Source organism: Muscardinus avellanarius (assembly GCF_963383645.1).
Source record: "Muscardinus avellanarius genome assembly, chromosome: 18".
NCBI lineage: Eukaryota > Metazoa > Chordata > Mammalia > Rodentia > Gliridae > Muscardinus > Muscardinus avellanarius.
Window position 1 is genome coordinate 14,934,005 of NC_137804.1, and position 23,553 is coordinate 14,957,557.

Below are 23,553 nucleotides of genomic sequence, written 5' to 3' on the forward strand. Positions count from 1 at the left end.
TGTAATCCCACTACTTGGGAGGCTGAGACAGGAGGAGTGAAGGTTTATGGACAGCCTCAGCTACTTAGTGAGGCCCTCCACAATTTACTGAGATTATGTTTCAAAATAGAGTAAAAATAGGGCTGGGGGTATAGCTCGTAGGTAGAATGCCTCTGGATTCAATCCCTAGAAACACACACACACACACACACACACACACACACACACACACACACCTCAGGGGTCTAAGCCACACGGCCAGGTGCAGTGTATCGTTCCTCTAACTCCTCATTCCTTCCTCTTCTCCCAAATACCAGTCAACCCCGACAGAACAAACTTTCTGGAAATGAAATATGAAGTATAAAGTTAAGCCAAGCTACCTTGTAGGAGGGCTATTTACAATTTTCCAGTGTTCTCTAAATATGAAATGAAAGGCATCGTTTCCAGTAAAAAGCACTTTGGAAGTTTGTCGTGGATCGTAATGAGAAGGTATGGAATTCAATTGTGATCAGGTAATTTTTTGAAAGTTTCCAGCCAGGCGTGGTGCACAACTGTAATCCCGGTACTTAGGTGGCCCAGACGGGAGGATTGCAGATTTGAGGCCAGCCTCGACAATTTAGCAAGACTCTCGGCAACCTAGTGAGGTCCTGTTTTGAAACAAACAAAAAATTGCTGGGGCTATAGCTTGGAGGTAGAATGCTACTGGACTCGATCCCCAGTACCACCAAAAGAGAAAGTTACCAGATAATCAATTCCATTCTACCTATTTTATGTGATCCCAAATTACCAAATTTCTGGGGTGAATAAAACATCCAACTTTGGGGTTTTGATGGTGTGTGTGTGTGTGTGTGTGTGTGTGTGTGTGTGTGTGTGTGTTAACTCTGTTGATAGGAAGTTGGGTTGGGAGGAGGAAGGATAGTTATAAGGAAACTGGGCACAAAATATCAATAAAACTCGGCCCAGCAATAAGGCAAAACAGTGTAACTGCTTCGTTCACTCTTAGAACTTCCAGAAGTTTCTTCCCCCCTCCCGATGCCGCCCCAGCCCTTGGGAAGCTGAGACAGGAAGATGGCAGGTTGGAGGCCAGCCTCAGTAACTTAGTGAGACTCTGTTTCAAAATGAAAAATAAAAAGGGCCAGGAGTAGTTTTGTGGTAGAATGCCCCCGGGTTTAAATCCCAGTACCACATACACACAGTGGAGCCAGTCAAGTGAGAGTAAAGTCATTGAACAGCAGAAAAGAGAACATATAAAGAGAACACACACACATTTAATAAAAACATATGCAGTCTACTTGGTTTTTTTTTTTTTTTTTTTGGTGGTACTTGGGGTGGAACTCAGAGGCTTTCTACCTCCGGGCTATGCTCCCAGCCCTATTTTATATTTTATTTGGAAACAGGTTCTCACGAAGTTGCTGAGAGCCTCACTAAGTAGCTGAGACTGGCTTTGAACCTGTGCGATCCTCCTGCAGCCTCCCAAGTGTGGGGATTACAAGCGTGCGCCACCACGCCCGGTTTGCAGTCTACTTGTTAATATGTCTATCAGAGGCAGGGAAATCTAGTTGCCTCTTTCTCAGGAATGAGGCAAGTGGTCAGTTCATGCAAGGCCTTCACCCCAGCTCTTCTGTATGTGTGTATATGATACTTTGGATCAAACACAGGCACATTCTACCTCCAAGCTGCACCCCCAGCCCTATTTTTATTATTTTTAACTTGAAACAGGGTCTGAGGCTGGTCTCAAACCTACCATCCTCCTGCCTCAGCCTCCCAAGTACTGGGATTACAGGTATGTGCCACCACACATAGATTGAACTACAAGTCTTTTTTGCGGGTCTGGGGATGGAATCCAGGGGCATTTGACCTCCGAGCTACACTCCCTGCCCTATTTTTTATTCTTTATTTTGAAACTGGGTCTCACTGAGTTGCAGAGGGCCTCACTAAGTAGCTGAGGCTGTCCGCAAACTGTGATCCTCCGGTCTCAGCCTCCCAAATGCTGGGATTACAAGCGTGCGCCACCATGCCCGGCTCGAACTACAACTCTTGAGGGAGCTCTTTTGTTGAGACTCAAGGCTCAGTTCTCTCCAGGGGAAATAGAAATTGGATGACTGAGATTTAGGGAAACCAGGGTTTTCTGAAAGCATGACCTTTTTCCAAATGACCTTTCAAGAGGACACTCTATAAAAGGGCAGGATACCAAAATAATTTTTTAAACAGCCCAACACGTTTTTGACATTTCCGAAACCAAGCACAAAAAGAACCAAATCACATGGGTCTCTCTCTCTCTCTCTCTCTCTCTCTCTCTCTCTCTCTCTCTCTCTCTCTCTCTCTCTCTCTCTCTTCTCCTCAATTGTTAAGCTAGAGGAGTTGATTTTTGAGCCCTGTTGGGTGAAGAATGGAACAGCTCATTGAGGACCATGGAAGGCAGCCTGGCCGCGTTCTTTCTTCAGAAGCCAACAACGTGGGCAAAATAGGAAGTAGTATTTGACATCAATTTGCATTGAAGTAGGTTTTTAAAACAAGTTGTGAGGGAGTAAGTGCAACTCATCGGTCATATTTCTCAAATTATTACTCTTATATTTGAATCATGGGAAAAGTCAAAACAAAAGTTATAGAAGCCAAGCGCAGTGGCACACTCCCGTAATCCCGGTACATGGAAGGCCAAGACGGGAGGGAGGCAGGTTTGAGGGCAGGCTCAGCAATTTAGCAAGGCTCTCAGCTCTTAGTGAGACCCTGTTTTAAAGTAAAAAGAAAAGGTAAAATAGGGCCGAGGATGTAGCTCAGAGGTCAGAAGTCTCTGGCTCCATCCACAGTATCACATGTGTACACACTTGCACATAAACAAACAGTAGGGCTATGGGTATAACTCAGAGGTAGCGTCTCCTCTGGCTTCAATCCCCAGTACCACACATGCACACAAAAGTTAAATACAAACTTAGCTAAGAAAGGAATATCAAAAAACTAGAGACCCAAGCCGGGCGTGGTAGTACATGCTTGTAATCCCAGTATTTGGGAGGCTGAGACAGGAAGATCAAGGTTTGAGGACAGCCTCAGGTACTTAGTGAGGCCCTTTACAAGTCATTGAGACCCTATTTCAAAATAAAGAATAAAAACTAGGTCTGAGGGTATAGCTTAGAGGTAGAATGCCCCTGGGTTCCATCCCCAGGACCAAACAAACAAACAAACAAACAAACAAACAAAGAAACAAAAAAACAACCTAGAGACCCAGAGAAATTATACTTTGAAAGAATTACTAAAACCTGTAAAATTGAGGCTGAGGAATTAAAAACTGTGTGAAATTTCATCTTTCAATTTGTTACTGAGGACAAACAAGAAACATGATGTGAAAGGGTCAGTAAGAGATATTTGTTTATTGTTATGTGGGTTATTAGAGGTTGAGCCTAGTAACCAACCCCTAGTAACATGCAGGAGTTATTCTAGCTTTGAGCTACCCCACCAGCTTTATTTATTTATTTGTTTATTTATTATTATTTTTTATTTTTTTATTTTTGGTGGTACTGGGGTTCCTGGAAGCCCTTCTACCTCCGGACTACACTCCCAGACCTATTTTTATATTTTTTTATTTGGAAGCAGGGTCTCTTAAGCCAGCACGGCTGGCTTCGAACCTGTGCGATCCTCCTGTCTCTGCCTCCCAAGCGCAGGGATTACAAGCGTGCGCCACCATGCCCGGCCTATTTATTATTTATTTATTTTGAAAGTTCTCGTGAGGTTGTGGAGGGCATAAGTTTCTGAGGTTGGCTCTGAACCTACGATCCTCCTGTCTCAGCCTCCAGAGTACTGGGATTACAGGTGTGTACCACCACTCCCTGCTGAGATGGCTTAATCTAAAAAAGCAAGAATTGTGCAATATGATCAGTTTCTGAGGATAATTCATGACCAAGGTGATGTCAAAAGGCTTCAGGCGTTTGCGGTTTGATCTTAGCCGATGTCCCTAGTGTCAAGTGAAATAGTCTTTATGAGGTCGTCAGAAACTCTCTGGGAAGATTCCACTGGGCTATTGTAGAGATCACCACCAGCAGCATAAGAAAGCATCTGATTTGTAAATGATATATTTGGGGAAACATCTTAAAATGGCAGCCCGTGGCCAGGCATTCTACAAAGAGGCATAAGTAAGAGTGTCTTTTCTTGGTTCTGTTTGTAGATCAAGATACACCTGTGTCTCTGGGTGTGGTGGCACTGGCTTGTAATCCCAGTACTTGGGAGGCTGAGACAGGAGGATCGCAGGTTCAAGGACAGCCTCAGCAAGTAGTGAGATTTTCATCAACCTACCAAGACCTTGTTTTAAAATAAATATAGCTGGGCTTGGTGGTGCACGCTTGTAATCCCAGTATTTGGGAGGCTGAGACAGGAGGATCGCACAGGTTTGAAGCCAGCCTCAGCAACTTAGTGAGGCCCTGTTTCCAAATAAAATATAAAATAGGTCTGGGAGTATAGCCTGGAGGTAGAAAGCCCTTGGGTTCCATCCCCAGTAGTACAACATTAGTTAGTTAATTAATATAAAATAGGGCTGGAGGTGTAGCTCAGAGGTAGAATATCCCTGGGCTCATATCCAGTACCACAAAAATAAATAAATAAATAAATAAATAAATAAATAAATAAATAAATGGCAGCCCATAAGTGGTGGTTGCCTGGACTTAATGTTAGAATCACTGGGAATTTTTTTCTACTTAGAATTATATTAGCAATCATTTTTTATTCATTCTTCACCATAAGGAATATTCTTATTTTACAGTTGTGATATTTAAAGAACAAAATGGAAACAGAATCAATAGTAGTATATCCTTCATTAGGCTTTTAAGGGCTTGGTTTATTGTTTAAGCAGAGGTTCCATAACCTTTACAATACTATGAAAAAGACTTTAGTTGAAAGGGGAGAGAATAAAAACCCTGACCCACATTATCTACTTTTTCTGCTAGTGAAAGGAAACAATATATTGTGGTAAGCAAATAGTTTAATTTCCAAGATTTGGTATCTGATCTTATTTTCTGTACGAATAAAATAACAGAATATTCCAACAAATAAATTGGGAGCCAGGCCTGGGGGTGCTCACCTGTAATCCTAGTACTTGAGAGGCTGAGACAGGAGGATAGCAGGTTCGAGGACAGCCTCAGCAACTTGGGGGAGACCCTCTGCAACTCAGAAAGACCCTGTTTACAAATGAAAAATAAAATAGGGCTGGGGGTGTAGCTCAGAGGTAGAATACCCCTGGATTCAACCCACAGTGCCCCAAATGAATGAATGAATGGATGAGGAAAATCCAATATAATTATGACATATTACTGTCTAAAATTTCTTCAATGGTTTGCCATTTGGGTGGGGGCAAAGGTAAGAATCCCATCACCCAGTTGTTTCTGCTTGGTCTGGCCTGGGTCTTCCTCTTCTTTTTTTCTTTGCAGTACTGGGGATGGAATCCAGGGGCATTCTACCTCTAACCTACACTCCCAGCCCTGTTTTTTTTTTTTTCTTTATTTTGAAACAGGGTCTCACTGAGTTGTCAAGGGCCTCACTAAGTAGCTAGCTGAGGCTGTCTGCGAACCGTGATCCTCCTGTCTCAGCCTCCCAAGTACTGAGATTACAAGCATGCATCACCACGCCCATCTGGTTATCCTTCTTTTTATCTGTAATTTTTGTCTCTGTCTTCCTTGACTAGGCCAAGTTCCCGCCCGCCTCAGAGTTTTACAGATATTATTGTAGTTAAATCTTCTGTTGTTAGAGATTTGAAACGTTAACTCATACTTTGTTCTCAGAGCTCAGTGTATTTTTTTCCAGAAAGCCTCCTCTCTCCAGCCCCTACCCTTCTTATATCCCCCCCCATCATTATTTAAGCAAATAGTTAACTCATACTCTGTTCTCAGAGCTCAGTGTAAGGTGTTTTTTTTTTTTTCCAGAAATCCTCCTCCCTCCAGCCCCTACCCTTATTAGGCTCCCCCCAATAATTATTTATTTAAGCAAATAGTGATTTTGTATCTTTCTTGCTTCCCAGCAGCACACCATCTCTCTGGTTTATCCACAGCACCTGGTGCCCCATCTGACACAGAAGGCATTTAATAAATATTTGTGGCATAAGTTAAATGAAACAACAGATGTGACCAAACTTCCTTTTACTTTATTTTTGTACATACTCATACTTTATTATTTTGCAGATTGAAAAATTGGGAATTCTATGAAAACAGCCATTGCAGTTGGTATTACTATTTTTACCACCCAACATGACTCACTCCCTGTTTATTTAACCAATATCTATGTAATGCTCACCGTGTATCAGGACCATGTAAGTGTTGGGAGAGAACCTTATTTTAAATACCTGCTACTTAGTTAAGTACTCAGTCAGTTCTAACAGGTGTGTGTGTGTGTGTGTGTGTGTGTGTGTGTGTGTGTGTGTTGTACTTGGCATTGAACCCAGGGGTACTCTACCTCTGAGCTATACCTCCAGTCCTTCTTATTTTTATTTTAAAACAAGGTCTTGCTAAGTTGTCAGGATGACCTCAAACTTGTGATCCTTTTGTCTCAGCCTCCCCTCCTCCCAGTGACAGGGGTTACAGGCTTCTGCCGCCACACTATTTATACTTGGCAATATTTACAGCGTTATTGAATTTGGGTTTGTTTGCCTCTTCCTCTGTGGCGTGGTTTGCCTTGTCAACTTACAAGAGACCTGCCAGCGCTCGGGGAAATGTCTGGAGTAAAAGCCAGTATGCTTCTGTATGCGACAGGCCTGGAGACTCATCTTCCTCCTTAATGACGAAGGGCTGGCTGCCTCCTGGTCCATAAAGCTCTAGAATCCCGATCTCTCAAAACTAAGTGAGCTCTCAGGGTCCTTTATCATAGTTAACCATATTATCCATGGTAATATCGTATGAGCTATTTGTTTAAAAATTCTATGCAGTTTTATATCTGGTTGAAATGTTTATTACAAGGGACTTTTTCTGTTGTGGAAACTTAAAAACCTGAAGGATGCCGGGCATGGTGGCGCACGCTTGTAATCCCCACGCTTTGGAGGCGGAGACAGGAGGATCGCGCAGGTTCGAAGCCAGCCCCGTTGGGTTAAGAGACCCTGTTTCCAAATAAAAATATATATTAAAAAAATAGGTCTGGGAGTGTATCCCAGAGGTAGAAGGGCTTCTAGGAACCCCAGTACCACACACACACACACACACAAAAAAAAAAAAAACCCCAAAGGAAAAAAAAATCTAACTTCTAGCTTTTCTGAAGAAGCCGAAGTATGCCTATCAGAACTGTGCTGAACATATGTTTTTATTATCCACAAGTACCGAAACTCAGGGTTCCGACTCCCCGCTTTAGTGTGGTCTCTAAAACCTGCCGGGTGGTAAGCTTGAGTGGAATTGGAAGGAGATTAAAATCACATGCTCTGGAGCGGACACCTTTAAGCAGATCAGTGTTTCCAGCCTCCATGTTCTTACCTGTAAAATATGGTTTATAGTAAATAAAATGTTCCTGGGTCCCTTTGTTGCAAATAACCAGCACAAATAGCTTTCTGCACTAGTGGTTTTTCCACAGCGGTGGAGGGAAGGACTTTTGTTTCTCAAAGGACACAATGTCCTTTGAGAAACAGAGACAGCTTCTCTGCCTCAGTAGCTCGGTGGTGGTAGAGGAGCTAGGCTACTGGCTTTTAGTAGCTAAAACCCAGAAATGCTAATAAGCATCTCCCAGTGCAAAGGGCAAGTGTTTAAACAAGTATCCAAACCCTGGTGTGGTGGAGCATGCTTGTAACCACAGTACTTGGGAGGCTAAAATAGGAAGATTGAAATTTAAGGCCACCCTTAGTAACTTAGTGAGACCCTGTTACAAATATATATATTTAAAAAAAGGCTAGGGCGTAGCTCAGAGGTAGAATGCCCTTGGGACTAATCCTCAATACTACAAAAAGGCGGGGGAGGGGGGAGGAGTAGAGAAGTATCCATTCCAAAAAACGGGTGATGGTCTTGAGAGCCTGCTGATGGTGGGATTGGGGAACGCTGTTTACGGTAAAATGGCAAGCCAGTGACTGCAGTCATTAAAAAGGACAGTTAGCTCTGTGTGCAGACATGGAAATATTTCTAGGAGATGCTGCTAAAATAAGTAAAGCAGCTCACAGAGCACAATTTATAATGAAATCCCATTAACGACTGGCCTTTTCTGTGTGCCTGCGTGTACTTCCAAATATGCATCAAAGACCTGGAAGGGTGTAAAATGAGCATTTGCGAACCTTACGGGACACACTTCCGTACAGTGTTTTCACAACCAGAAGACATTACATTTATGCTTTGAAAACTTCTAGCCAGGTGTGGTGGCATACTGCTTGCAATCCCAGTGCTCGAGAGGCAGAGACAGGAGGATCACGGGTTCAAGGACAGCCTCAGCAAGTAGAGAGGCTCACATCAACTTAGGAAGACCTGTTTCAAAATAAAAATAGGGCTGGGGGTATATCTGGGAGACAGATTTCCCCTGGGTTCCATCCCCAGTACCACAAAACAAAACAAACAAAACCTGTCTGAAAACAAACTCCTAATCCATACAAACGCTTAAAGTTTAAAGTAGATAATTAAAGTAAGATGTTACCACCATGCCAATGTGTAGTGAGTGCCAATAAATAAGAGTTTACTATTCTTAGGAAAATTCTATATTTTTCCTCTTTTTTGTTTTCTGCAAGTCTGGGGATAGAAACCAGGGGCATTCTACCTCTGAGCTACTCACCCTGCCCTGATTTTTATTTTTTATTTGAAACAGGGCCTCACTAAGTAGCTGAGGCTGTCTGCAAACCACGATCCTCCAGTCTTAGCCTCCCAAATGCTGGGATTACAAGCATGCGCCACCATGCCCGGCTTATATTTTTCCTCTTGAAAATTGAAGTTAGTTCAGGAGGTGAAGGTACATGGGTAAATGCAGTAATTCCAAGGTTATTTCTATTAATGGCTTTGCTGAATTTCAAATGGGGTAGCATTCATTTTTCTACCATGGTATGATTACGTTAGCCAGACTAATTTTGTTTTGTGCTTACTGGAAGACTCTAATATCATTTTGTGCACAAACTAAAAGAAAACCAAGTGAGATCTATTGGTAGGAGTATTCCTACCACTTCACATTCTGAGTGTGCGTGGACCTGTTCTTGTGTGTGATATTGGGGATTGAATCCAGGGGCATTCTACCTCCAAGATATATCCACAGCCTTATTCTGTTTTACATTTTGAAAGAGGGTCTCACTAAGCTGCTGAGGCTGGCCTCGATCCTGTGATCCTGCTTTCTCAACCTCCCAATAATGGAATTACAGGCGTGTGCCACTGTCCCTGACTTCAGAGTGTGACTTTTCTGAATTGCTGGTCAACTCAGAAGCATCAACGATCCTGTTTTTTTCCCCACACTCTTGTATTTCTATTCAGCGGTGGTGATAAAGTATTTAAGGTCTTTTTTAATGTAATATTCGCCCAGAAAAGTATAAAACTCAAAAGCGGTACAGTTGAATGAAGTTTTAAAGTAATCATATATTCATACATTCACCACTTTGTTAAGCAAATAGAAATGACTGGCACCCAGCATCTCTTCCACAGGTAACCACGTCCCGACTTCCAATACCACAGATTAGGTTCACATGTTTTTAAATTTGTATGTATTGGGCCAGGTGTGGTGGCGCACGCTTGTAATCCCCGCGCTTGGGAGGCTGAGACAGGAGGATCGTGCAGGTTCGAAGCCAGCCGCGCGTGCTGGCTTAGGAGACCCTGTTTCCAAATAAAAATGTAAAAATAGGTCTGGGAGTGTAGCCCGGAGGTAGAAGGGCTTTCAGGAATCCCAGTACTGCCAAAAAAAAAAAATAATAATAATAATAATAATAAAAAATAAATGTGTACGTATTGGGAATCACACAGTATTCTCTTCTCTGGTTTCTTTAACTTAATATATCTGTGAGGTTCATGTTAGATGTAGCAGTAGATTGCTCATTTTTGCTGAATATTCTGCTTGCATATGCAATATAGCCTGTATCACTGATACAGTGACATGGTGTCTATATCACTGATAGACACTTGGGGTGTTCCTAATCTGGGCTCCTATGAATAGTCGCTTTGTACTTTCTAGTGTGCATCTTCTGATACATGTAAGTGTGCATTTCTATTTGAATATATCTAGGAGTAGAATTTTCAGTTTATAGGCTATATGAATGTTCAACTTTAGAAATTTTTTTCCTTTCTTATCTTTTTTTTTCTTTCTTTTTTTTTTTTAGTATTCTATGATTCTGACCCAGAGTGGTTTACCAATCTTCAGGTGATCAGCAATGCATGAGAATTTCTGTTGCTCTGCATCCTAATATTTGGTATGGCCAAGCTTTTATTTTTTATTTTTTATTTTTTTGGTGGTACTGGGGGTGGAACCCAGAGGCTTTCTACCTCCGGGCTATACTCCCAGACCTGTTTTATATTTTATTTGGAAACAGGGTCTCACTAAGTTGCTGAGAGCCTCACTAAGTAGCCGAGGCTGGCTTCGAACCTGTGCGATCCTCCTGTCTCAGCCTCCCAAGCGCAGGGATTACAAGGGTGCGCCACCACACCCAGCTTATGGCCAAGCTTTTAAATTTTAGCCATTCTAGTGATTAGGACTCATTTTAATTTGATTTCCTTTTTCTGTGGTACTGAGGATGGAGCTGAAGGGCATTCTAACTTTGAGCTATATACCACCACACCAATTTTTTATTCTTTATTTTGAAACAGGGTCTCACTAAGTTGCAGAGGGCCTCACAAAGAAGCTGAGGGCGGCCATGAACCTGCAATCCTCCCGTCTGAGCCTCCCAAGCACTGGGATTACAAGCATGAACCATAACACCCATCTTAATTTTAATTTTAAATAATTTGTTAATACACTTTGTTACTTTTATGTGTGTTTATGTGTGGTATTGGGGGTTGAACCCAGGTGCATTCTACCTCTGAGCTATGCCCTCAGCCATTTTAAATTTTTTGTTATTTATTTATTTATTTATTTATTTATTCATTTATTTATGGTACTGGGGTTCCTGGAAGCCCTTCTATCTCCGGGCTACACTCCCAGACCTATTTTTACATTTGTATTTGGAAACAGGGTCTCCTAAAGCCAGCGCGTGTGGCTGGCTTCAAACCTTCATGATCCTCCTGTCTCTGCCTCCCAAGCATGGGGATTACAAGCGTGCGCCACCACGCCCGGCTTAAATTTTTTGTTTTAAAACAGGGTCTCATTTAGGTTGCTAAGAGTCTTACTAATTGCTGAGGCTGTCTTGGATCCTGAGATCCTCCTGTCTCAGCCTCCCAAGTACTAAGATTCCAAGTGTGCACCATCACAACCAGCTCTATTGTTCCTTTTTTTTTTTTTTTTGTGGGTCTGGGGATGGAACCCAGGGGCATTTGACCTCCGAGCTACACCCCCTGTCCTATTTTTTTAATTCTTTATTTAGAAATCAGGTCTCACTGAGTTGCAGAGAGCCTCATTAGCTGAGGCTGTCCGCAAACCGCGATCCTCTAGTCTCAGCCTCCCGAATGCTGGGATTACAAGCACGTGCCACCACGGCCAGCTTCTATTGTTACTTTTAAAAAGTACATGTTTGTGGTGGCGCACATTTGTAATCCCAGCATTCCAGAGGCTGAGACAGGAGGACTGTAGTTAGCAGACAGCTTCAGATACTCAATGAGGTGTTCTGCAACTCAGTGAGACCCTGTTTCAAAATAAAGAATAAAATATAGGGCTGGCGGTGTATCTTGGAGGTAGAATGCCCCTGGCTTCCATTCTCAGTACTGAAAAAAAAAGTCCATGTTTTTGAATAGTTATAAAGGGAATGAAAAGATATTCACCAAACTGTTAGTAGTTAATCTTCTAAGTGGTAAAATTGTATGTCATTTTTTTTACTTTGCTTTTTATTTTCCTATACTTTCTAAACTTGTGAAGTAAACATGTTCTAATAATAAAAATAATGTGCAAAGTGGCAGTGGTTACCCAGATCTTTCCCCCAAAACATAAATTGCAAGGATGTTAATAGATATCTCTGGAAATGAAGTTTGACTTGTTGATAGCAGATTTTCTTGGAGACTTTAAAAATACTAACAGGTTTTGCCAGGCGTGGTGACGCACGCTTGTAATCCCAGCATTCGGGAGGCTGAGACCTGGAGGATCGCGGTTCGCAGACAGCCTCAGCTACTTAGTGAGGCCCTCTGCAACTCAGTGAGACCCAGTTTCAAAATAAAGAATAAAAAATAGGGCTGGGGTGTAGCTCAGAGGTCAAATGCCCCTGGGTTCCATCCCCAGACCCGCAGAAAAAAAAAAAAAATACTAACAGGTTTTATGAATCTCTTAGGCACAGAGCGTACGCAATAGCCACATGGTTTTGTGACTTATAAATCACAAAATACTCATTTATGCCTCCAGGATCTAGTGTACTGCGAAACATTTACAAAATGCTGGGATGGAGAAGCAAAGATATAAGACATAAAGTAGATCACAAAAAGGCAGATAGTTCTTAGAACTGAGGAAATACCCACAAGCAAGTGTTGCCTGTGTGAGTAAATGTTGTGAGGAAGTTTTCTGTAGTTTCAAATCTCTTCTGTAAATCTGAAGTTATACCAAATAAGAGCACAAGAGCATCATCCCAGAGCACTTCTGCATTTGAAAGTTGGTTTTGTGAAAGGTAGCTCTGTCTCCTAGAATAAGGATGCTGGGTTTGGATTATAAAGTTTAAAATTGCGCAGGTGAGCCAGGCGTGGTGGTGCAAGTTTGTAATCCCAGCATTTGGAAGGCCGAGACAGGAGGATCGGGGTTCGAGGACAGCCTCAGGTACTTGGTGAGGCCCTCTGCAACATCAGTGAGACCCTGTTTCAAAATAAGGAATATAACATAGGGTTGGGGGTGTAGCTCGGAGGTAGAATGCCCCTGGTTCCATCCCCAGTGCCACATAAAAAAAATAAAATAAATTGTACAGGTGGTGAGGTGTCCCAAAACTTCAGGCCTCAGGTTTATTTGATGACATTTCAGACTTAAAAAATCAAGCCGGGCGTGGTGGCGCACGCTTGTAATCCTCGCGCTTGGGAGGCTGGGACAGGAGGATCGTGCAGTTTCGAAGCCAGCCTCAGCTACTTAGTGAGGCTCTCAGCAACTTAGTGAGACCCTGTTTCCAAATAAAACATAAAAAAGGTCTGGAAGTATAGCCTGGAGGTAGAAAGCCTCTGGATTCCACCCCCAGTACCACAAAAATAAAAATAATAATAATAAAATTAAATTAAATTAAATTAAAAAATCAATATACAGTGGGGTGTGGTGGTACTCACCTGTAATCCCAGAACTTGGGAGGTTGACACAGGAGGACTGAAGGTTTAAGGGCAGTCTCTGCAGTGTATTGGGACCCAGTTTCAAAACATAAAAAAAAAAAAAAAAAAAAAAAAACTGGAGGTGCAGCTTGGCGATAGAATGGCTGTGAGTTCAATCCTCAGTACCAAAGGGAAAAAAAAATTTTAAAACAACAGTTTACTTAATAATAAAGTAAAACAAAGCAGACTCAGTCTGGTTTCAAAGAGAACTTTTCGCCAGTGATTTGTAGATACTCGTCACCACAGTTCAACAATAAAAGTTAACAACCACAGCGTGTTCCTGAGGGCCAGTAGCTAAAATTATTCGCTGGAGTTGCCAAGTTCCCAGCATGTGGCCAAGTGCGTGGAGTTGCCAAGTATGTTCGCCAGCTCGCCCCGTGACAAAAGGGTGTGGCCTGGAGTTGGAGATTCAGGTTTGAATTTCAGTTCTGCCAAGTACTCAGCTTTATGACTTTCTATGACCTTTCATTTCTTGACTAAGATAAGAACCATAAAACCACCTCTCTCTTGAGGTTGATGGAAAGAAGCCTAACGCATAGGAGAAGGCCTGCCTGGCAGCATCGTCCCAGCCAGGCTCTGGGGTACTTGATGAAGGCGGTTCTCCTTCTTAATGAAACAGGCAGTGCTCGCTGGCGAGGCTGTAGCTGTCCCCCACTGCCGGCTTCCTCTTCCCCTTCCTTGGGTGTCAGGGCTTCACACAGTTAGTTGCACACAGTCAGGTGCCTTTGTTCAGCCTTCCCTCCCCTCCCTTCCCTTTCAAATCCTACTCCTCCTTTTGCCAGAGCCTCTCTTTTTCCCTTCTCACACCACCCTATGTCTTGCCTGAGCAAACTGATAAAAGTTTAAGGCCTGTTCCTAAAGACAATTAGAAAATACTCAAGACTTAAAGGAGACCAAAGAATGAATTGCTAAGGGCCAGGTTTTGGCACTGCTATGTATAGCAGATGAGATGGTTTTTGTGTGTGTGTGTGTGGTGCCAGGGATTGAACCCAGGAGCATTCTACCTCCGAGCTATATCTCCAGCCCATTTTTTAATTCTTTATTCTGATACAGAGTCATACCAAGTCGCGGAGGGTCTCATTAAGTAGCTGAGGCTGTCTGCGAACCCAGATCCTACTGTCTCAGCCTCCCAAGTACTGGGATTCCAAGCGTGTGCCACCACGCCCAGCTGAGGTTTTGCTTTGAGGGGCTTCTATCAACACCTCAAATTCACTGAAGTCTGTGTGCGTCACTGGGAATTGAACCCCAAGACATTCTATCTCTGAACTACACTCCCAGCCCTATCTTATTTTTTATTTTGAAACAAGATCTCACTACATTGCCCAGGCTGTCCTTGAACTTGCAATCCTCCTGCCTCAGCCTCCCAAGTACTGAGATTGCAGGTGTGCGCCACCACACCGGGCTTCACATTCATTCTTTGAGCAATTACTTGACCACTGACTGTCAGTCACTTACTGTGACAGGCTAGCCCTGTGCAGTGACCCATTTACTGTGCAGGCTGGGCTTGTTCTTTTACTTGTCCCCAAGGAACATTTCAACCAGAAACATATTCAAGAATCAGCAGCATTCTTTAGCTTTCTTCTGGATCTTTCCACATTCCCAACAACCCTCCCAAAGCAAATAAAGTCAACAGGCAAGATGTTAGTTGCAGAACATATCTGAGCTCTTAACTGCTTTCAAAGTAAGGAATGATTTGCATTTTGGGTTAATTAGCATGCTCAAAGATCATGTCTTTTCAAAGTTTTGATTTTTAATTAACACCGTACGTAAATTTAAGGTACCTTTTTTTGTTTTGTTTCAGCTACTTCTCTAACTTAAAGGCTTTATAACTTTGGTTCTTCTGGTGTAGATACTTTTAATCTTTTTGGGGCTCCTTTACCCCCAAATAAAAACTTTAGCCTGGCATGGTGGTGTGCACCTACAACCCCTGTACTTGGGAGGCTGGGACAGGAGGACCACTGGTTCAAGGTCAATCTTAGCAACTTAGTGAATCCATGTTTCAAATTTTAAAAAATGGGTTGGGGTTATAGAGTCAGAGGTAGGACACCCCTGGGTTCAATCCCTAGTACCCAAACAAAATAACTCCAAAAAGAAAAATGAAAAAAAAATTTTAAATACTACAGAAGGAAACAATTTGTCAACACTGACTACAGGGTACTTTACTCTTCTGAGGCAGAGATACATGAGTTAGGAAAGTCTCAACCCTCTCACTTGTTTAGGTCTATCTAAATCTTTTTTTGTGTGTGTGATACTTGGGATAAAATCCAGGGGCATTCTACCTCTAAGCTATACCCCAGGCCAATTCTTTTATTCTTTTACTTTGAAACAGGGTCTCACTAAGTTGTGGAGCATCTCACTAAATTGCTGAGGCCGGCTGCGAACCTGTGATCCTCCGGTCTCAGTCTCCCAAGTACTGGGATTCCAAGTGTGCACCACCAGGCCTAGCTAGGTCTGACTCTTCAAAGCTTATGAAGAACCTGAATGAGAGGACTCTGAGTATCCAGAAGCTTCGACTGCAGCTAAGCGCTGCTCATGGTAGGATCGTGTAATATTCTGTTGGTGAAGGTTAGGAGAACCATAGCATCCAATGCTCCTCAAAGCAGGAGGTTTTCTTTATTTTTTCAGAACAAGATGCTTCTTTGAAAGTCTATTATTAGACTTCCGTGAAAAGGCCAGGAACGTTTTCTCAAATAAGGCAGATGCTAAACGTATCTTCCACGTTGTGTAATTCAGGAGAGCGCTTAAGAGCCCTGAATTCTTATCTGTATATGTCATGTCAAATGAGTGAAGATGTCCCTTCTGTCTACACGAGTAATTATTACCTTACTCGAGAAGCAGTAGCACGTACTTGGCACAAATCAATAAAATTAAACTCCTGCAAAACAAACGTCAAACAAAACAAACATTCTACACTTATTATAGGTAGAAAGCGAAGCCCTTTGGCTCTTGTCTGTCTTCGAGAGCTGGTAACACTCGGGAATATAGTTGTCACTGATGTCTTCAGCCAACCACACATACTTGCAACCTCTGATGTTTACAACTGCCTCAGCTACTTAGTGAGGCTCTCAGCAACTTAGACCCTGTTTCCAAATAAAGTATAAAATAGGCCTGAAGGTAGAAAGCCTCTGGGTTCCACCCCCAGCACCACACACACACACAAAATATATTTATGTATATACCATTTAAAAAATAAATATGCCAGAAGCTGGGCATGGTAGTGCACACTTGTAATCCCCATCCTTGGGAGGCAGAGATAGGAGGATGGTGCAGGTTCGAAGCCTGCCTCGCTGGCTTAAGAGACCCTGTTTCCAAATAAAAAATATAAAATAGGTCTGGGAGTGTAGCCCAGAGGTAGAAGGGTTCCATCCCCAGTACCACCTAATAATAATAATTAATAATAATAATAATAATAATAATAATAAAAAACATGCCAGGTGTGGTGGTGCACACTTGTAATCTCAGACTTTGGGAGGCTGAGACAGGAGGATTGCAGGTTCGCAACCAGCCTCAGCTACTTAATGAGGCTGTCAGCAACCTAGACCCTGTTTCAAAATAAAAAATAAAATAGGACTGGGGGTATAGCTCAGAGGTAGACTGCTCTTGGGTTCAACCCCCAGTGCTTAAAAAAAATGTGGGTATGTATATATATTTTTTTCTAAAAAATTTTGGAGCAATCAAATAGTCTGAAAAAGCTGTTAATCCACTGATATTTACTATAGGAATGCTGGGGGGGAAATGATGGTAGCTTTCTTCTCTCACTTGAGTGCACTTCTAAGAAATGTAACAAAATAAACTATATTTAAACATTTTGTTATTTTTAAACAACCACTTATTGAGTGTACTATAAGCCAGACATTGTGACTTTAACTTCTTCTTAAGTAGCAACTTTGTGTATATTAAGTGTCCACAACAATTAGCACAATGAGAGGCAGGAAGAGGAAACTGAGAAGCACTGAACTGTGAATTCAGTTCTTAACTGCTTTAAACGCTCTCCAGGGTAAAGATTAGGCCTCCCTGGCTGGGCATAGTGGAGCACACCTATAATTCTAGTACTTGGGAGTCCGACAGGAGGATTGCACGTTCAAAACTAGCCTCAGCAACTAGCAAGACCTTGTTTCAAAATAATAAAGAGGACTGAGAATATAGCTCAGAAGTAGAACACACACACACACACACACACACACACACACACACACACACACAGGCCCCCTACCTTCAAATTGACTCTTCATGTTGGAACAGTGTACAATTTCAGTAGAAATTATTGAGACACTGCCAACCCTGAAAGAGTTTTAACTGCTATTTTCTTATCTAACTTATTGATTAAGTTACCTGCTGTGTATAAAGTACACTAAGGAGTATGAATCATCGGATAAACTATTTACTGAATAACAAATGAATAACTATAAAATTGCTTTTGGACCTACAATATTAGTTCAAAATCATACAATACAGGTGTAAGCTCAATGCAGAATCTGTCTCTTCATTACCCTTTAAGAATCCCAGGTCATCTTACCTCTGTAATTCCAGTCCTTGGGAGGCTGAGGCAGGAGGATTGCAGGTTCGAGCAAGCCTTCACAATTTAGCATGACGCTCAGCAACTTTGTGAGACCCTGTTGAAATAAAGGAAGTGAGAAGAAAAGAAAAACTGGAAGCTGGGCGTGGTGGCACACGTTTGTAATCCTAGTACTTGGGAGGCTGAGACAGGAGGATCGCGGTTTGCGGACAGCCTCAGCTACTTAGTGAGGCCCTCTGCAACTCAGTGAGACCCTGTTTCAAAATAATTAAAAAAATTATGGCTGGGTGTGTAGCTCATAGCTAGAATGCCTCTGGGTTCCATCCTTAGTATTACAAAAAAATAATAATAAAAGAAGAAGAAGAAAGGTTGAAGGTATATTTATATTTCAGAGGTAAGTGGTTTAAACTCCATTACCAAAAACAAATTAATAAATAAAAAATAAAATTTCCTGGTCCTGAGTACTTAATGCAATAGATATTTATTTTTTGTATAGCTGTAATGGGGAGGCATGGCCTAAAAATAAAAATTCTGAAGTAGCTATGATAAGTTTTCCTGGAAGCTACTTAGAAAGTATGATTAAGTAAAGGCGTCTGTTTTTCCAGTTTATAAAAATAACTTTGACTTCTAACTTTTCATTGTGGCTGGTGCTTGTTATAGAGCACAAATTAAATCTTTAATTGTAATATAGATGTGAATTAACTTGTATCCCAAACAGGACAAACCTGTTATGGAGACTTTTTTTAATGGGGCAGTTACTGCTACAATTACTCTGTAAGTGAAAATTATTTGACATTACCCCAGAAAGGAAAACCGAGCTCAAGTTGGCAACAATCAGTTTTGTCAATGTGTTGTCTTCTGTACAGAAAGAGAAACAGTTTAAGAAGTGGGAGACTTTTGACATAGATGTCTCTTACCATTTGCCACAAACCTCTGCTTTAAAATGTTGATATATTAGCCAGCTGAGCGTGGTGGCGCACGCTTGTAATCCCCGCGCTTGGGATTGGGAGGCGGAGACAGGAGGATCGCCCTGGTTCGGAGCCAGCCGGGCTGGCTTAAGTGACCCTGTTTCCATATTAAAAAAATATAGAAATAGGTCTGGGAGTGTAGCCCGGAGGTAGAAGGGCTTCCAGGAACCCTATTAGCACACACACACACACACACACACACACACACACACACACTAATAATATTAAAAAAATGTTGATATGTTTATCTAATAACTTTCTCTTTTTTTGCTGTAATGGGGATGAAACTCAGGGGCATTCTACCTCTGAGCTACATCCCCATCTATATATAATTTTTTTCCCCAGTACTAGAAATGGAACCCTGGGACATTGTGCTTCCCAGCTACACCCCCAGTCCTATCTTTTTCGTCATTTTTAAAATTAATTAATTAATTAATTAATTTTTGGTGGTACTGGGGTTCCTGGAAGCTCTTCTACCTCCGGGCTACACTCCCAGACCTATTTTTATACTTTATTTGGAAACAGGGTCTCTTAAGCCAGCGAGGCTGACTCCTAACCAGCGCGATCCTCCTGTCTCCGCCTCCCAAGTGCGGGGATTACAAGCCTGCGCCACCACGCCCGGCTAGTCTTTTTATTTTTGAAACAGAGTCTCACTGAGTTGGGAAGGGCCTCAATAAGTAGCTGAGGCTGTTCCTGAACTGCAATCCTTTGGTTTCAGCCTCCCGAATGCTGGGATTACAAGTGTGCACCACCATGCCCAGCTCTCCCAGCCCTATGTTTTTATTTTTCATTTTGAAACAGGGTCTCACTGAGTTGCAAAGGGCCTCACTAAGTAGTAGCTGAAGCTGTCTGCAACTGCCATCCTCCTGTCTCAGCCTCCCAAGTACTGGGGTTACAAGGGTGCACCACTACCACACTGGGCTCCAGTAACTCTTGTGACTCAGGTAAATTGGTAGTTTTAAAGAATAGATTGATAACATTTTTTTACAGTGCTTATTCATGCTGAGAAGGCTAAAGGACTCAATAAAGCTTCACATAGAAAGCAAGTAAAAACAAACATAAACATAGTTTTCATTAATTAGTCATTTTACTTTTTTAAAAAAATTTACTTGTAGTACTGTGAATTGATCCCAGGGGCATTCTACCTCCAAGTTACATCTCTAGCCCTATATTTCATTTTTTCTTTTGAAACAGGGTCTCACTAAGTTAGTGAGGGTTTCACTAAGTAGCTGAGGCTGGCCAAGAACCCGTGATCTTCCTGTCTCAGTCTCTAAGTATTGGGATTACAAACATGCACCACCACGTCCGGTTGCTATTTTACTTTTGACTATATTGTTATATCACTTCAAAATCTGAAGCTGTCTGGGCATGATGGTACAGGTCTGTAATCCCCAAACTTGGGAGGCTTAGACAAGAGAATCACAGGTTTAAGACCAGCCTCTGTAATTTATCAAGAAAAAAAAAAAAAACCCTATTTCAAAATAAAAAGCCAGGAGTGGTGGCACATGCTTGTAATCCCAGCATTCCGGAGGCAGAGACTAGAGGATTGTGGTTCGCGGACGGCCTCAGCTACTTAGCTCCTTTACAACTCAGTAAGACCCTGTTTCAAAAAAAATTTTTTAAGACTGAAACATAGGACCAGAGGTGTAGCTTGGAGGTAGTATACTCCTGAGTTCTGGGTTCCATCTCCAGTACCCGCCCCCCCCCAAAAAAGATAAAATAGACTGGTGTGTAGCTCAGAGGTAGAAGGTCCCTGGGTTCTATTCCTAGTATCCCCTCCCTCAACATCTGAAATCGAAGAGCTTGGATATTGAGGTTCAGAAAAGAAGACAGCTATGCATTTTGTACTTGGCTTTACTTAATGCATATATTGTTATATGAAACAGCCTTTAATATCATTCCTTAGCCAGACTTGCCTGTAATGTCAGTACTTGGGAGGCTGAAACAGGAGGATATTAGCTTAGAAGCCAACGTCAGCAACTTAATGAGACCCCTGTTTCAAAATAGAGAAAATTAAAAGGAGCTGGTAGTATAGATCAGTGGTAGAACACCTCTGGATTCAGTTCCTAGTAAAACACACACATTCTCTCTTTCTCTCTCTCTTTCTCTCTCTCTCTCTCTCTCTCTTTCTCTCTCTCTCTTTCTCTCCCCCCCCTTTCTTCCCTCCCTCCCTCCCTCCCGCTTTTCAGACACAAAATAATGCACTTGGAGGTATAAAATCACAGTAAGTAAAAGAGTTAAAATCCATTATTTTAACAAGGCACAAACCAGGAGAGTTAAATGAGGCCCTGGGTACTTAGTTGGTCAGATTCAGAGCCCATGGTCCCTCTGATTTACAAGCCTGCACCTCAAGTTCAAGGTAAAGAAAGGCTTCACTATTCTGAACCAAAGTCCCCAAATAGGTCCAAATTGCTCGGCCTCCAGAGAGCTAATTAAGGAAAACTGCAGCTTAAATGATTTCCATGTTTCAGAGTTCTCCACTGTAGCCTCAGAATGCAGTTGAAAGATGTGACCTGGGACATTTTTGCTTTCCCCCAAGAGGAAACACAGTTGTGAGAGAAGCTGACAAAAAACATCTCTTTATAAGCAGCAGTATATCTTTCTTTCCTTTGTTCTTCCTTTTGTGTTGTTGTGGTGGTGGTACTGGGATTGAACCAGGGGCATTCTACACTGCCAGTTATATTTTTTATTCTTTATTTTGTAAAGAGTCGCACTAGGTTGTGGGGGGGGGCTCACTTACTTTCGGAGGCTGGCTATGAACCTGCGATCCTCCTGTCTCGACCTCCAAAGTACTGGGATTACAGGCCCGAGCCGAGCCACCACATCGGGCTATTTTGTTCTTTCTAAAACGCTCTCCTCGCTATCCTTTGGTGACACTTGTGCCCCAAGGACTCATTTTAATGACAGTTAACTAACTCCTATTTTGCACAAGCCAGATTATAAAGGCTTGAAATTAGAGGCTTTGTTTATTTCGAATCCACTGTGGAGTCTGGCACGTCACGGCCCCTTGCTTCTCCAGAAATACTTGTTGAATGGAATTCCATTGAAAAGCAGGATGCAGCGAGCCATCTTCCTTGTGCCAAAGACTCTGGTGTTGCTGTGCGGGTCATTTTGGTTCTTGGAAAGCTTTGTGCATTTGAAAATCCCACTGAAAACAGTTTGAGAAATTAAGCGTGTCCTCTTAGAGGTAGGGGGGCACAGTTCTGGACAGACGAAAAAAGAAAAGTGACAGGAACGTCTGTGCAGACGTTTAAGAAAGAGGTCCACAAAGCCTAGAACACTGGGCCCACCCTGCGTTCCTCCCTAGAACGTTCTCCGCCTCCCCTCCATCATTGCAGTTCTGTAAAGGCAGGGGTCTCCAGACTAACCATATCCTTTCGGGTGTGGGTAGAGGGGAGAAAGAGGAAGAAAGAGACGAAGAAGGGCTGAGTAGATTGTTTTTTTCTTTTCCGACAGCAGCACCCACTTGGGGCCTTTCTCGCACCAGCAGTGTGCAACGTTTTGCCTGCGGTTTACAACTGCTCTTTAAAAATAATTTCCCTCTGGGACTGCCCCTCGTTGCTTCTTCCTGCCACCCCTACCCCCGCCCTGAGAGGCTCCAGGCAAAGAATCCCTGGGCTTCCCGGGCAGGTCTTTTAAGAGTCAACAGCACGCTGGAGGATTACAATCGACCGGAGGCCCATTAGGCCTTTTTTTTTTTTTTTTTTTTTTTTTTCCTTTTTCCCCTCTACCGCCCTCAAATGACCCTTGACAGCAGCCCCTGCTCTGCCTTCAAATGCAAAACCCACAGACACACACACAAACAAAAAACCCCCCAAGTCTGCCTTTCGGTTGCTACCCGCAATGACGTTTCCCCGCCGGGTCCCGCCCCTGCGGGGGCCTGGAATTTTGGGATTGGCCGACAGGCTGCGGCGACAGGGCTCCGATTGGTCGGCGCGGAGCTGATTGACAGCGGAGGCGGCCGCCGCGCCCTCCCCGGTGTGTGTGCGCGCCGTGTTATGCCGGACCAGAGGGAGGCGACCGCGGCGGCGGCGGCTCCGTGTATTGTCCCCGTCGGCCGGCGCGTGGATGTGAGGGAGCCGGGGCCGGAGCGCGGCTGAGCCCGGGCGGCCTCCCAGGCGGCGGCGGCGGCCACTGCGAGCGGGCCTCGGCGGGAGGACGCGGCGCCGGCCGCCGAGCACGCAGCGCCCCCGCCGGCCGCTCGCTCCCCGCCGCCTCCGCGCTAGGCCCGGGCGCCGCGCCTCGAGTTTGGGGGCCGCGGGCGGCGCGGCCTCCTCGGCGGGCTCGGCCCCACGTCCGCCGCGGCCTCGGGCGATGGGGCGCGGGGGCCGGCGCGGCTAGGACGCGGCCAGCCGAGCGCGCGGCGGGGCGGCGGAGCGGCGGGGCGAGGCGGGAGCGGCGGCCGCGGCCTCGGGGCCTGCGCGCGGGAGGCGCCCGCCATGGCCAAGTCCGGAGCGGGCGCGGGCGCGGGCGGCAGCAACGGCGCGCTGACCTGGGTGGTGAGTGGGGCCCGGGGCCGGGCGGGGGGCCCGGGGCGGCTTTGTTCGCGGCCGGAATTCCGCGGGGCGGGCCGGGGACCGGGGGTGGTGCTGTCCCCCAAAGCGCGAGCGAAGAGGGAGCGGGGCGCCCCGTCGGGGCCGGCGCTGGCGGAACCCCACCCCCGCGCCCTCCCGCCCTCCCCGCGCCTTTTCTTTCTTTCCTTTCTTTCTTCTCTTCACCCCCTCTGCAGGCTCAGGCTGCAGGAGCTTAGTGGGCACTGGAAACTTTG

At 43.9% G+C, this 23,553-nt stretch overlaps 1 protein-coding gene across 2 annotated transcripts in view; it reads left to right on the top strand.

Annotated features, from left to right (window-relative positions):
- Positions 1 to 23,224: 23,224 nt before the first annotated feature.
- Positions 23,225 to 23,553, top strand: part of TOP2B (DNA topoisomerase II beta) — a gene marked incomplete at both ends in the record, with an annotated part of 64,197 nt that continues 63,868 nt past the window's right edge. For both annotated transcript variants that reach the window (XM_080714950.1, XM_080714951.1), the window contains one exon: positions 23,225 to 23,284. In XM_080714950.1, the coding sequence (XP_080571076.1) occupies positions 23,225 to 23,284 (60 nt within the window). The remainder of the gene's footprint in view (positions 23,285 to 23,553) is intronic.